Source organism: Physella acuta, unplaced genomic scaffold (assembly GCF_028476545.2).
Source record: "Physella acuta isolate Inbredline_101_S28 unplaced genomic scaffold, ASM2847654v3 ptg001176l, whole genome shotgun sequence".
NCBI classification, from domain to species: domain Eukaryota; kingdom Metazoa; phylum Mollusca; class Gastropoda; family Physidae; genus Physella; species Physella acuta.
Genome location: NW_026732693.1, coordinates 192,929 through 207,279, shown reverse-complemented (window position 1 = coordinate 207,279; position 14,351 = coordinate 192,929). Strand labels below are relative to the sequence as shown.

The following is a 14,351-nucleotide window of genomic DNA, read 5'->3' as shown; positions in this document are numbered from 1 at the left end:
GACGATAAAATACTTCTGTTTCATTGATAGGCCAATAAGTTTGTTATCTGTTTATGTTTTCAACAACTCAGTTGGAAACGGAGCTTTTTGATGTTCGTATATCAGATTGTTTAATAATTTGTATTTTTAAATGTATTAATTTTTGTACTTATAGAAAACTCATTTTATTGACATAATAAGTTGTCCAAATAATCTACTTTTCATTAAGACGTCTCTAGTGTCGGACAGGCTAAAACTAAAATTAAAAGTCATGGTGTGTAAAAAAAAAAGTAAAATTTGCAAATATCAAAAACAAAAAAAAAATAATAATTTAAAAAAAAAAAGCTTTAGGGCAGTTTAGGGCCTAGTCCCATCTTAGTATCTAGAGATTCTAGCCAGATCTCTACTATACTACTATACTATTAACTATTAATCTATGGAAGATTAGATGTAGCCTAGTAGTCTAACTAACTAACTATTACTAGTTTTTCTTACTATATGTGAAATCTACTCAATTCTCAATTTAAACTTGACAACTGAATAAAAAACGTCCATACTTTATCCCCTAGGCACTAATTTGGGGGTTGTAGCGAGTTTAGGCTAAATTATTGAATTTTAAAATGTTTTGTCACTCACAGCTATGATATGACGGATCATCCATGACAACCTGGTTAAAAGTTGAAAGGTTTAACTTTTTAAGTGACCGTAAAATAGATCTAATTTTTTTTCACAAGAGAGTTCCTAAAAGTAGAATTGGCCCGTCTATCGTCGGGATATATTTATAGAGGAAAAAAAATTAAGAGAATGTCATCAGAACAGAATTTTAAAAAAGACAAGACAGAAGTGATGTTTGAATTCTTTTATTTCTTTAATTTTATAACATGTTTTATTGTACAAAAGAGCAAAATAAAAAACCATGCCAGGTAAACGTATCCATTCAAATAGCGGTCACGTGGTCAAAAAAATAAAAAAAATTTGGTTGTCATTTTTTGGCCACTCATATTAAAAAAAGGGTTGAAGATATTTGATTTATTTTTTCATAGAATGATAAAACTAATAATGCTTTACTAGGGAAATCAATTTTGTGATAGGGAGATCTATATTTAAAAAGTTATATTATTTTGAATGACACCGACTTTAAATTTAGCCTACATTCCCCAAAGCAATTTCTGAAAATGCTTTTCTGGCATATTTAGCCTTGCCATCTATAGCATGTTTTTATAACGTGAAAACCCGCCATTTTACTCGTGATAAACATTTTTAAAAGTAATTCTAAGAAGGTCTCTGGAACTAAGTCGAAAAACTCGCCGGAAGTCATGGTCCGATCCTTACGCCATGTTCTGGTTAGCAACCAAGGACGCTTTTAAGTTAGTGAGCCTCCCTAACTATTACTAACTACACACACACTGATAGTTGAATTAGTTGCAATTCTTATTACGTCATTCTCATTATGTTATTCTCATTAGGCCTGAACTTTATTTTTTTAACTAATAACTTAGTAAGTAGATCTAGTAAACTTACTAGATCTACTATTTAAGACTTTAACTTAGTGAGTGTCTTAGTCCTAAAGAATTAAATTCAATATTACTAATATTAGGCCTTATATTAGCTTCCATCGAACATTAACCGAAACTGAAATCGACCAAATCATAGGCCTAATATTATTAAAATTAATAGGCCTACAGAATGTTTTTTTTAAACTACACAGCTACCGACCTTTTCCATAATTAGTAGTACATATATTAGTACATAATTTAACTTAATCTTATATTAACTTAGTACTTCACTTGGATTTGGGGACCCGCGGTCTTGGAGACATGTGGTGCATGCATCTCAAGAACTCATTAAATCATTAGACAGACATTAGATCCAGTCTAATAGGGATTTTGATAAGAATATTAAAAAATAGTAGGCCTAATAGTTTGCCAAGTAGGCCTAAATAAAACACCAAATTCCAGGGGACTAAAATAATTAACTATTTTTAAAAAAGTAACTTACTTCAAGACGATAATCAAGACATTGGAATGTACTGACATTTCAAGACAACCTTATAATATTTATAACCTATGCAAGCTTGTTTTTTCTTTTTTCTGGCCTTCATTTTATTCAGTGTTTATTATTTATAGGCCTAATGTTAACTAATTTTTTTTAATGTCAGTATAAAATATTTATATTATATTAGGCCCTATATTATATATATATATATATAATATAATTTCCACTCTATCTAAAGTTAATTTATTTTTATGATAAGTTTTTAATTATTAGGGTGCTTTTTTTAACCAACAACATTAAAAAAAAAAATTGTTTTACTCTGTTTTACTCTTCAGCAGTCAATTTTGAAAATGTCGCATCTACTTTGACATCGTAACTTGAAAAGGGTACTTTTCTGTGATTAACAATGGTAAGTTCATCTAAATGAACTGTCTTAGGTCAAGTTTCTTATTGAAATGATTTTTTACCTTGTATTAAATTGTTTTATACATGTAGCCCAATGTCAATTAAATTTTTAAATTTTGAAGTAAACCTTTGTGTAAAGGAAGTAACTTTTATTTATTTTCTCATTGAAAATGTTTAGTCCAAGTCAAGTAAGTCAGAATCTGTGAAGGTGGTTGTAAGATGTCGGCCTATGATGGAGAAAGAGATAGCAGATGGACATACAAGGTCAGTTAATCTGGTTTAGTTTTACTGTTTTCAATAAAAATCTACAATCTGACAGTAAAATAGTTAAAGCTTAATCATATTATTATTAAATCTTTAGTTTTAAAGGCTTTGTGATTTTTTTTTTCAATCCTTTGCATAAAATAAATGTTAGTAGTCTGTCCCACTTTAAATAATATCACACATAAACAAGTACCTTAGAAATGTTTTTTTATAAAGGACTTTTCCTAATTTTTTAGTCAAACAAAAAAAAAGTATTCTTTGACATCGTGTAATAAATAATAACAAGTAGAAGAAAATATTGTGTAAAGTAATACCTCGTGACAATCAATTATTAGAATTGTATAACGATGACAGAAAATAGAAGTAGCTTATTTCAGTAATACTTTATAAGTTCAAATTTACAAAAATGAAAATGTTAGCCTACACTGCACTAAAAAGCTTGTTTTAATATAGTCAGGTCATGCTGTATAAAGATTTCATATATCAACAGTTCGGGTTAATGATTAAAGACGGATAACTCAAATGGTTTTTTCAGGGTTGTAGAGATGGATGTGAAGAAAGGTGTTATTGAAGTGAAGCAGCCAAAAGCAAATTCATCAGAGCCTCCCAAAAAGTTTACTTTTGACTCGGTTTATGACTGGAAGTAATTAAATTTAGAATAATTATGTTCAATAACAAGATGTTGTGTAATATAGAATAATTCATCTTTTCGTCATCACCTTGAACTATAATATTAGTAAGTGATGCTAAGTAAAATCTATAAAAGTTACAAATTATGAGGTGAAACAAAATTGAACTTTTGACTTATTTATTCACTCTAGCTCCAAACAGAGAGATCTGTACGATGAGACTTTCTATGAACTTGTGGAATCTGTTTTAAAAGGGTTTAATGGAACAATCTTTGCATATGGACAGACTGGCACAGGGAAGACACATACTATGCAAGGTGGGTAACCAACAACACTACTCATGTGACTAGCATTATGCAAGCATTAACACTTGCATGGAAGGCAATTCTTAAACAATATTCCTTTCATGGTACCATCATAATCTACACTTATTCTACAAGTAGAACATAGGAAAACTGTTTTTAATACAATTGTTTATTGGTAATGTTTATTTAGGTTTCAAAACAAGCAGGGAGGAATGGGGAGTGATTCCTAATTCCTTTGAGCAAATATTTCAACACATTTCCCAGTCACAGAACCAACAGTACTTAGTCAGGGCCTCTTACCTGGAGATATATCAGGTGGGTGCTCACATTTTTTCATTTTCTAAACAAATTCTATATTGCTTAGTTCGTGTATATGTGTCTATATGTTTTTTCATTTTCATGTGCCTGTATTGTGCTATGTTTGTATACAAATGTCTATAACCCTTCGTTCATTAGTTGAAAGAGTTTTAGTGTGTTGGGTATTGTAAATTCAGGGCTAAAATGATAAAACTCTATTTCTCAGGAGGAAATCAGAGATTTGCTTTCAAAAGATCAATCCAAAAGGCTGGAGCTGAAGGAAAGAACTGACACAGGTGTTTATGTTAAGGTCAGCAAACTTTTCTCATATTTTATTTTAAATAATTTTTTAAAATCTAAATGTTTTACTTCTTTTGTGATTGAGGGAATTGTAAGCTGAACTTTCTAATGCTTTATTTTACCACTTTAGTCTGACAAATTTTCAGCTCATTTTTCTAATGCCTTATATAATGCTATTCTGCCGATTGAATGATTAACTCATGTATTCATTTATGCTAGGATTTATCATCCTTTGTGACAAAAAGTGTGAAAGAAATTGAACATGTCATGAATGTGGGTAACAATAACAGATCTGTTGGGTAAGTGATTTGATTCATATTTTGTTTTATATTATCTTGTTCAACTGTCTCTGTATTAAAATAAAGCTTTATTTCTAAGCAATACCCATGTTAATAGTTTATTTAGCCAATTATATTCAATCAGCTTTTAGCATATTTGTACTAAACTCTCAAAAGCAGGTTTTCTGTAAACTTTTTTTTTTACTGCAGGGCTACAAACATGAATCTGCACAGCTCCAGGTCACATGCCATATTTATTATAACCATTGAATGCAGTGAGGTCAGTACATTATTTCAGTTTTAAATGGCATTTTACTCATGCATTTAACTTATTTGTATTATATCAGTACAGTGTATTGCATGTGCTAGGTAAAGTCTTCAGTGACTGAAGACACTGTAGCTGTAGGGTTAGTTGCTACAATAGCCAGTGTTAATACTGCACCGTATATTTGATTACACTTTAAATATATATATATTATCTGCCATGTTTTTCTCTGGTGTGGTACAGGAAGGAGCGGATGGGGAGAACCATATACGTGTGGGCAAGCTTAACATGGTGGATCTGGCTGGCAGTGAAAGGCAGAGTAAAACTGGGGCCACGGTAAGTAAACATGTGGTGTTGTGTGGGAGACATGTGGTGTTGTGTGGGAGACATGTGGTGTTGTGTGGGAGACATGTGGTGTTGTGTGGGAGACATGTGGTGTTGTGTGGGAGACATGTGGTGTTGTGTGGGAGACATGTGGTGTTGTGTGGGAGACATGTGGTGTTGTGTGGGAGACAGATGTGGTGTTGTGTGGTTCACAGATGTTGTGTTGTGTGGTTAAGTGGGAGACAGATGTGGTGTTGTGTGGTTGACAGATGTTGTGTTGTGTGGTTAAGTGGGAAACAGTTGTGGTGTTGTGTGGTTAAGTGGGAAACAGTTGTGGTGTTGTGTGGTTAAGTAGGAGACAGATGTTGTGTTGCGTGGTTAATTGGGAGACAGTAAAACTGGCCACGTTAAGAAAACATGTGGTGTTGTGTGGGAGACAGATGTGGTGTTGTGTGGGAGACATGTGGTGTTGTGTGGGAGACAGATGTGGTGTTGTGTGGGAGACATGTGGTGTTGTGTGGTTCAGTGGGAGACAGAGTAAAACTGGCCATGGTAAGTAAACATCTGGTGTTGTGTCCTTCATTTTCTCTGGTTAAACTTGTTGGGTGTGGATTATTAGAAAATACATCTCATTAACCCTTTGTGGAGCAGGCAGCTGCAACAATAACATTTCAGGGTTCATTTTTAGCCAGTTACATCATCCCAAAAAAACTTCTTTATTTCCCACTACTTTTCCAATCATAAGCTGAATCAATCTTTGGTTGTATTTTTCTTCTAGTATTTTCACCAGGACTAAATTAGATGTTTAGTGTAGTAATCTAGGTTGGTATTTCATGTTGTTTATTTGCATGCATTTGTTTCAGGGTGAAAGGTTAAAGGAAGCGACCAAGATCAACCTGTCCCTGTCCACATTGGGTAACGTCATCTCCGCGCTGGTAGATGGGAAAAGTACACACATTCCATACAGAGACTCTAAGCTCACCAGACTCTTACAAGGTCAGGTCTTTTAGCTTCACAGCACCAGCAGAGTGCAATAAATGATGGGTAGAATGATAGAGCACTCCTTAGCTAATTTATGTCTTGATTATAGTTCTTGGACTTAAATCCATTGTATGTCCTTGTTTCTGCCTAGCTCTGAAGGGAAAGGTTAAAGTGGCTAAGGCTGATCACCCAATACTTTTTTATTCCTAGACTCACTGTTTTTTTTTACCTGGTTTTTTACTAACTATATTTGAATAGCGCTAGAGAATGTCCTACTAAACTACAGGAACAGGTTCAGTTGTAAAAAGCATCTTTCATTTTATCAGTTGGTTCTACTATCATCTCTGATAGATCTTCTCAGTTCCAATGTTTGATTCCATGAATTATCTCTTTGATATTCTACATGAAATGTTTGTAAAGTTTATATCTGCTGTATTCCCTGTCTAGATTCTCTTGGTGGGAATGCAAGAACTGTGATGGTGGCTAACATAGGCCCAGCCAGTTACAACTACGACGAGACACTGACTACACTCAGGTATATCATTACACCCTCATGCTTAGAACTACATTACAGTTGTGTTCAATTTGTTTTCACGCAGATTTTTTTCATCACAACTAGTTATTTAATTACATTTTTATTTATGTTATAAATTTCTGCTGGCCACATTTGTAAGATGAAATACTTTTACTAAATTTGAATGACTTGCTTTCAAAAATGTCCTAATTATTGAATCTTTTATTCCTAACCAGGTATGCAAACCGTGCCAAGAATATCAAGAACAAACCTATAATTAATGAAGATCCTAAAGATGCTCTGCTTAGAGAGTTCCAGGAAGAGATCATGAGGTAATAGCTGATAATCTTGTAGTCTTGAAATGATTACCATATGCCAGCCTTTTTTGTAAAAATTTCTGGTTGAAAGTTTAGTGTCTTGATTATGAGCTAGTCATGGTGGATTTTTATAGATCATTTTCTGAGTGAAACTGCCAAATTATTGCTTTTTATAAAACATGACTGTTTGTCACTATGATGATTTTATAAAGTGTGGTTTTGAAAAAAGTATTTTAATTGTTCAAACATTTTAAAACAAAGTAAATTCGTCACTTGTATGTTGTGAATTATGTGCCTTATCATTAACAGGTTGAAGTCACAGCTTGAAGGGAAAGGTGGACCAAAGAGGAAAAAGAAGAGAAGATCTAAAAGAACAAGAGAAGGTGGGTTTCTGATCAAAATGATTTGTTAGCCTATCGATAGGGTTTTTTACTACATTTTAAATTTAAGGTAGTGTTTTGATTTTGACCAAAGTTTTATTTCTGTTATCTATTGTTAAACAGGTCAAGTAATTGAAGGTGATGAGGATGATGAAGGGGATGAAGAAGAAGAAAGTACTGAAGATGAGTCAGATGTTTACATGAGGGAGCAACAGGCCAAACTGGAGCAGGAGAAGGAGGAGATTCTTAGTAATCAGACCCTTATAGCTGAGGTAATCTGACCTTTATAGCTGAGGTAATCAGACCTTTATAGCTGAGGTAATCAGACCTTTATAGCTGAGGTAATCTGACCTTTATAGCTGAGGTAATCAGATGCTTATACCTGAGGTAATCAGACCCTTATAGCTGAGGTAATCTGACCTTTATAGCTGAGGTAATCAGATGCTTATACCTGAGGTAATCAGACCCTTATAGCTGAGGTAATCAGACCCTTATAGCTGAGGTAATCAGACCCTTATAGCTGAGGTAATCAGATGCTTATACCTGAGGTAATCAGACCCTTATAGCTGAGGTAATCAGACCCTTATAGCTGAGGTAATCAGACCCTTATAGCTGAGGTAATCAGACCCTTATTGCTGAGGTAATCAGACCCTTATAGCTGAGGTAATCAGACCCTTATAGCTGAAGTAATCACACCCTTATTGCTGAGGTAATCAGACCCTTATAGCTGATTTCATCAAACCCTTATAGCTGAGGTAATCAGACCCTTATTTGAAGTATATCTTCTGTCATTTTAAAATAATTTTTTAGTAAATAAAACAAATGAAAATGCTTTTATCCAAAGTATTTGCTATTAATGCATTTGTTTTTCTAATTTCAGTTGTTTTTTTTATATTTTATAATATGTTCTTATTTCCTACCAGTATGAATATTGCTTGTCAGCAGATTAAAGTATGTCCCAAATGTTTCTTGTAGGAGAAAGAAAAACTTCTGAATGAACTAGGGGAGAAAGAGAACAGACTACAACAAGAGAGGGAACAGAGGGATGTTCTGGCGACCAAGATCAAGGTCAGTTAGTGCAAGCTCTTTGAAGGACATTACAAATGTTTAACGCAATCAGTGCAAGCTCTTTGAAGGATATTACACAATGATCACATTTAAAATTCGGATAAATGAATTGTTCGAAAATATTCTGATATTTTAGTGACTTTTTCATTATAAGAAGCATTTTTTTTACCTCAAGTAACTCTTTACTTAGCTCTCCAAAACTGGAACTTGTTTACAGCATTAATCCCTTAGTTTCTAGTTTTTTTTATATAAGCCAAGAAAGACAAGTTTATTGTTGTAAACTGTTATTGCTTGAATCAATGCCAGGCCATGGAGAGTAAGCTGCTGGTTGGAGGGAAGACAATTGTTGACCACACAAACGAGCAACAAAGGGCTCTGGAGCAAAGACGTAGAGAAATAGCTGAACAGCAGGTACATTTTATTGTATGGAAATAAACATAATCTCACATTGCCAGAACAGCAGGTACATTTTATTGTATGAATGTAAACATAATCTCACATTGTCAGAACAGCAGGTACATTTTATTGTATGGAAATAAACGTAATCTCACATTGCCAGAACAGCCATTCTTAAGGTGTTTGTATTTTAAGCTTTGATTTCTAGTCCTTTATCTTAGTAAACAGTTTTAAAAGGAGTAAGTGCTAACTCTCTGTTATCTGTTATTGTTTATTTCAATGTCAACTATCTGATATTGTTTATTTCAATGCCAACTATCTGTCTTCTATTATTGTTTATTTCAGCGCAAAGAGCGAGAGATGCAGCAGAAACTGGAAGAGAAGGAGGAAACTGCTGTAGAGTTTAGAGAGACTTACCAGTCACTGCAACAAGAGGTGGATGTCAAAACCAAAAAACTTAAGAAGGTACGTTGTATTTCAAACACAGCAAAATGTGCTTGCTGGTAAAATTAGATGAAACTTTTTTTTTAAATAGTGAGACTACCACATGCATTTAAATCAACTTGCTGAATAAGTACAAAATACAATAAAAATAAAAATGTAAGAAATGTTTCATAAATATTTTCTTGTATAGTATGTAACAAAAAAGTAAAAAGAGTTTCAATTTTACTAGATGCTAAAATATGAGTTGTATCCTGAGTCCATTATTTCTAGACCATTTAACTATATGTGATTTCATTGTTTCCAGCTGTTCAACAAACTCCAAGCCACCCGTCAAGAGATACAGGACATCCAGGAAGAATACACTAAGGAGCGTCAGGATTTAGAGCAGACGCAGAATGAGCTGACCAGAGAACTCAAGCTTAAGTATGTTACCAGGTTCTTTCTTAGAATTATATTGGAGGCATTTTTATCACTTATGAATTCTTTACAGTAATTTTATTTAGTCCATCATTGGAAAAAGGTTAGCTAAAATACATGCAGTCTTATTTTTGTTTTAAAAAATATTGTACATTTTAATTTTGTTTCTTTTAATATGTGTTCAGAATGCTGATTATAGAGAACTTTATTCCAACGGAAGATAAAGTAAAAATTCAGAACAGAGCATACTTTGATGAGGATGAGGATACTTGGAAGCTTAAGCCTTTAGCCAATAAAAAGTTTGTTCCATTTCAATTTTTTTTTTTTAAACTGCAATAAGTGAGTTTTGTTACATTGCTGGTTTATTAAATTTTAGATTGTACATTTTTTATTTTAGCTCATTTTTTCCCTTTTGCTTATAGTGCTGAAACAATGGCAAAGCGTCCCACATCTGCTGTGGGAAACAGACGACCAATTTCTGAATTTGCTAGAGTTGCTGCTGCTATGGGAGGCAACCCTCGTTACAAGGTTTGTTAGTGTTTAATTTGGTGACTGTCATGGGAAGCAACTACAGCAACATGATTCATCACTGTTTTATTTGGTGATTGGGCATATTGCTTATAATAATCCTCCCAAATACTGATGTTAAATATATAATTAATCTCTATATTATCTGCCCATATAAGCTATTAAATCAATATGTAGCTTTCAATAATCATCTTATATTTGTCTATTACTTAGACACTATTGTCATGTAAATTAATGTAAATACTACTTTATTATTTTATCCCAATGTGTGTTCAAATTTTATTCTTAAGAACAAGGCACTTGTTTTCTCTGAGGTCCTTTTCAAATATAAAACCTGATTTAGACAATTTTGTTTCTTCCATGATAATTCTTGTGTATCTTGTTTAGTCTGTTTTTTTAAAAATGTCATGACCCTCTTCAGGCTGAAAATATTTTGCAAATTGAGCTGGACATGCCCAATAGGACAACAAGAGATTATGAGGGACCAGCGGTGGCCCCCAGGGTCCAAGCTGCTCTAGACGCTGCCTTACAAGATGAGGATGATATAGAGATCAATGGCAGGTACTGTTGGTTTGATGCAGTTTATACTTTTGTTTAGATGTTGATCATTTCTTGTGATCAGAAATGTTTTGGTTATTTGCTGGGGTTTTTTTTTTTACTTTCATTTCCTTACTAGCAAAAGATCGTTGTAGGTGATGGCATCTTTTACAGAATACCTGAATATTTTGGGAAATTACTTTCTAAATAATCTGGTTGAGAGGCAATGTTTGCTGTTAAATATGATAATCTCCAGACGTTAATTTTTATGAAGTTTTTTTTTTTTTGTTTAGTTACTCACATTACCATTTCTTGAGTTAACCACCAGGTATTAAGGTTATTTTTTAAATGTACTTTTCAGTATGTTCAGCTCCAAGTCCTCAGCCAAAAAGAAAAGCTCAAGGTTAGTCTCTAAAATTTTTTAACAGCGTGAAACTTTTTAAACCTAACCTGGTATGTATAGAAAACAAATAAAAAAATATATCTGCCTGCTTTTGAGCTCCGTGTATAGTTGCAGTGTTTTCTTTTTACTTTTGTCACCTTGCAGGTCAAAAACAGGAACAAAACGAGTTGAAGAACAAAAGTACCCAGTGTCTCGAGGTCTAGTACCCAAGTGATTCACTTATCCACCTTACAAATCTGCTGACTTGTTGTTTTTCACTTTTATAATCATTTCATACCACAACAAGGATAATGTTCATTGATCTAGTGAGTCAACATTAAGGCAGTTTGAGTAGTGTATGAAATAAATATCCCAACCAAGTTTTTAAATTTGATCTACGAAGATAGTAAAAATGTATTGTCACTACTGATTTTTGTTGGATTCACCATGATGACATAGAATTAAATAACCTCTTCAACTGCTTACCTAAGCATAGCTTGACTAAGATGATGTAAATCACCAGACAGTGGCAGTCATCTTAGTGTGACTGTGCTATATATTTAATTTTTGAAACCATATGCTATGTACTGAATTGTCAACAGTAAGAGAAAGCTAAAATTAGAGGAGGCTCTAGTATAAATTTGCCTATGCGTTTATATATAGCTGCGTATGTTGTGATAAAGAGTTTTGTATATTTATTTTTTATGATGCCTTTGTTTTCTTTTCATTAAACTTTTTATGATAAGGTCTACTAACAAACTTGATTTTTTTTTAATCTATCAGTTATAAATTATTGAAAGCTAGCTATTCTGGATTCAAAAGATTTTAAAATTAACAATTTAGTTTTAAACTTCTATGGGTAATGCATAATCATTTTTTATAGCATAAATATTTATAATATGCAGAAGCTAGTATCTGATGACTTAATATTTTTTTTAATCAAATGTATTTATAACTATTTTTACAGTGAATTTCTTTTTCCTTGTTCACTGCTTGCTTCCGTCCGAGGACATTTAAATGCTCATAGCAGTTAGTGGTGACAAAATTTTGGTTTAGGGAGATACATCATTTGAACTGGGGAAGCACGCATTTCTTTGATAATAAAAATCCTTTTATAATTTAGTTTGGAAATAAAACCTATGCTGTTTACTTTATTCATCAATTCAGTTATGAAAATAGTTGAAAAATTGTATTGATTTATTTAAATGTATTCACTAGATCTGGTAGAGTGAGAAATATAAAATCTTCAATTGTCAAGAATTAAAAAAAGCCCATGCACTGTGTATTTTTAAGTATTAGACATTTGTATATATTGATTCAACAGCCTGTGATGTTTCTACTCTTCTACATTTTGATTTCATGCATTTTTCTCAAACACAGCACATTTTTCTATCAGCTGCTCTCCATGGCATTAGTTAATATTAGAAAAATATCACTTAATACATTTTTTAAAAATTGCAAACTGTTGAGCACAGAATTATAACTGATATTTTTACAATCAGTTTTTAAAAGTTAAAAGATCTGTACTGACTACTAAAATTTTTCCACAAAAATTTTAGTCTATAGTACCGATTACTGTAACAAATGCTATTACGAATTTTACTTTATGATGAGTCCATCCATTTTAATTAATTTATTGAGTTATTTATTTTACAATTATTTTATTACTTGCATAATATCTCACTGGTTTTATAGCTGTACTTTAGTTCATTTCATTGTCTAAAAAGATGGTTTACATGTATGTATGTGAATATGAAATGGAATAAATGGATCTATTCTCTTGAAGGACATTTTGGTTTTTTGTTCAACCCACATATATAATGGTACATATTACTGCTTATACATACATACTAACAAAACAATAATGTATTCAAATTTATTGAGCATAATATACTTACAATAAAGATTATTTACGATAAAATGGTAACAATTTTAAAATAAATTAATAACAATGTTATGGTTACCTAAATATGAAATGTGAGGAAAATCTGGCCAGTGTCATATATCAAACATTAATTTAGACTAACCACCAATCATGACATCACTTTATATAAAAATCCTATGAGACTTTCGCCACATACATATATATATATATATATATATATATATGAAGCAGTTGAAGTAATTACTATATAATACTAGTATTATTAATAAAAACTTATAGAAGTAATGTTGCAACTGGAATGGTTGCCCTGCTAAATTATATAGTCTAAAACTTGTAAAATCTGCTGTAAAACACATCAGTGGCAGACTGAAGTTGATTTTATTTGCAAGTATAAAATACTATATTGCTTCTGATTGATAACAAATGTTGAAGTTATGAATCCAATTTTTTTTATCAAATGTGTACAATTGTATCAAAACTATCTTAAAACATAGTAAAGCCTATCAGTGGAGAAAGTTAGGAGAGCAGGAAATGTATAAACATGATGTGATAGTTCAGGCAATAAAAAATCATCCCAATTTTAGCCAAACAAAAAAAACTTAGATATTCTGGAACCCAGTAGAGTATAAATATTTATAAAATCAAATCTGCAAATAAGGAAGACATTTTAAAAGATTACACCCTATTCATTTTAAATTAATATTTATACAAATAAGTAAATGGTGAAAAATGTACACTCAAAAAAAAAAAGTAAAATAAAAAAGAAACCTCTGTAACCCTCATTACATTGTTTTACTTTGTCATTATAATTGTTAAATATTGATTTTTAAAATCCATCAAAGTTACAACACCTATTCAGTGTACTTTGTCACAAATGAAACAACACTGTATATATATATTTATTTGATATTGCTATGTGTGCTCACATTTTCCTTCAAATATTAAAATAATAAAACTGATAGAAAATGTTTTAAAAATATTTAAGTCTCTAATAGAACAAACTAGCAACAACAAAACAATGGATGTACAATGCAGGCCAAACTTGCAAAACTTGTTTCACCATAGTGCAACATATCACATAATATCAACATTGCTTATTTAACCAGTTCAAGCTATCAAAACAATCTAAACACAAGATAAATCTATAGAAAAATACTGTTGAAGGACAAAAAAGCTTCAGTAGATTCTGGACATAGGACCTCATCAACCAAAAATCAGATAGTCCAACTACTACTACAGATATATGCTCATATTACAAGATGGATTTACTTTACAGTACTTATGTATACACATACATAACATAAAGAATGCTGTTTTTAAAAAAAGTTTTTAAAAACATCATTTTGTCAAATACTATCAAGGGTTTTTTTATTCAAGGGAGGCAAGACATACTCAGATCGTTATTCACTGTTTTATTATTTCCCTTGAGTAATTATTCTTTTACTTAGCAGTTTCCAAAAT

General features: G+C 32.0%; 1 protein-coding gene across 2 annotated transcripts; it reads left to right on the top strand.

The window, feature by feature from the left end:
• On the top strand, positions 1-12,780 carry LOC131956782 (kinesin-like protein KIF3B). 2 transcript variants are annotated; one of them, XM_059321366.1, is made up of 24 exons: positions 1-92; positions 2,310-2,383; positions 2,558-2,643; positions 3,179-3,286; positions 3,465-3,589; positions 3,768-3,892; positions 4,101-4,184; positions 4,394-4,473; positions 4,663-4,732; positions 4,961-5,053; positions 5,905-6,037; positions 6,470-6,557; positions 6,773-6,868; positions 7,163-7,236; positions 7,357-7,505; positions 8,209-8,301; positions 8,608-8,712; positions 9,043-9,162; positions 9,446-9,564; positions 9,744-9,857; positions 9,981-10,086; positions 10,508-10,647; positions 10,985-11,026; positions 11,171-12,780. In XM_059321366.1, exons 2-24 carry the CDS (start codon positions 2,381-2,383, stop codon positions 11,238-11,240), a joined length of 2,223 nt encoding a protein of 740 aa, XP_059177349.1. In that variant the 5' UTR covers positions 1-92; positions 2,310-2,380; the 3' UTR covers positions 11,241-12,780. The 2 variants fall into 2 exon arrangements, with proteins under 2 accessions (XP_059177349.1, XP_059177350.1); XM_059321367.1 differs by having other exon boundaries at positions 9-92; positions 2,313-2,383.
• Positions 12,781-14,351: the final 1,571 nt, after the last annotated feature.

What these genes read in the sequence shown, in the direction of transcription:
- LOC131956782 (XM_059321366.1), top strand. An exon ending in CTTACCTGGAGATATATCAG is followed by an intron (nt 3,893 to 4,100) that starts GTGGGTGCTCAC and finishes TCTATTTCTCAG; the next exon opens with GAGGAAATCAGAGATTTGCT. An exon ending in GCCAAAAAGAAAAGCTCAAG is followed by an intron (nt 11,027 to 11,170) that starts GTTAGTCTCTAA and finishes GTCACCTTGCAG; the next exon opens with GTCAAAAACAGGAACAAAAC.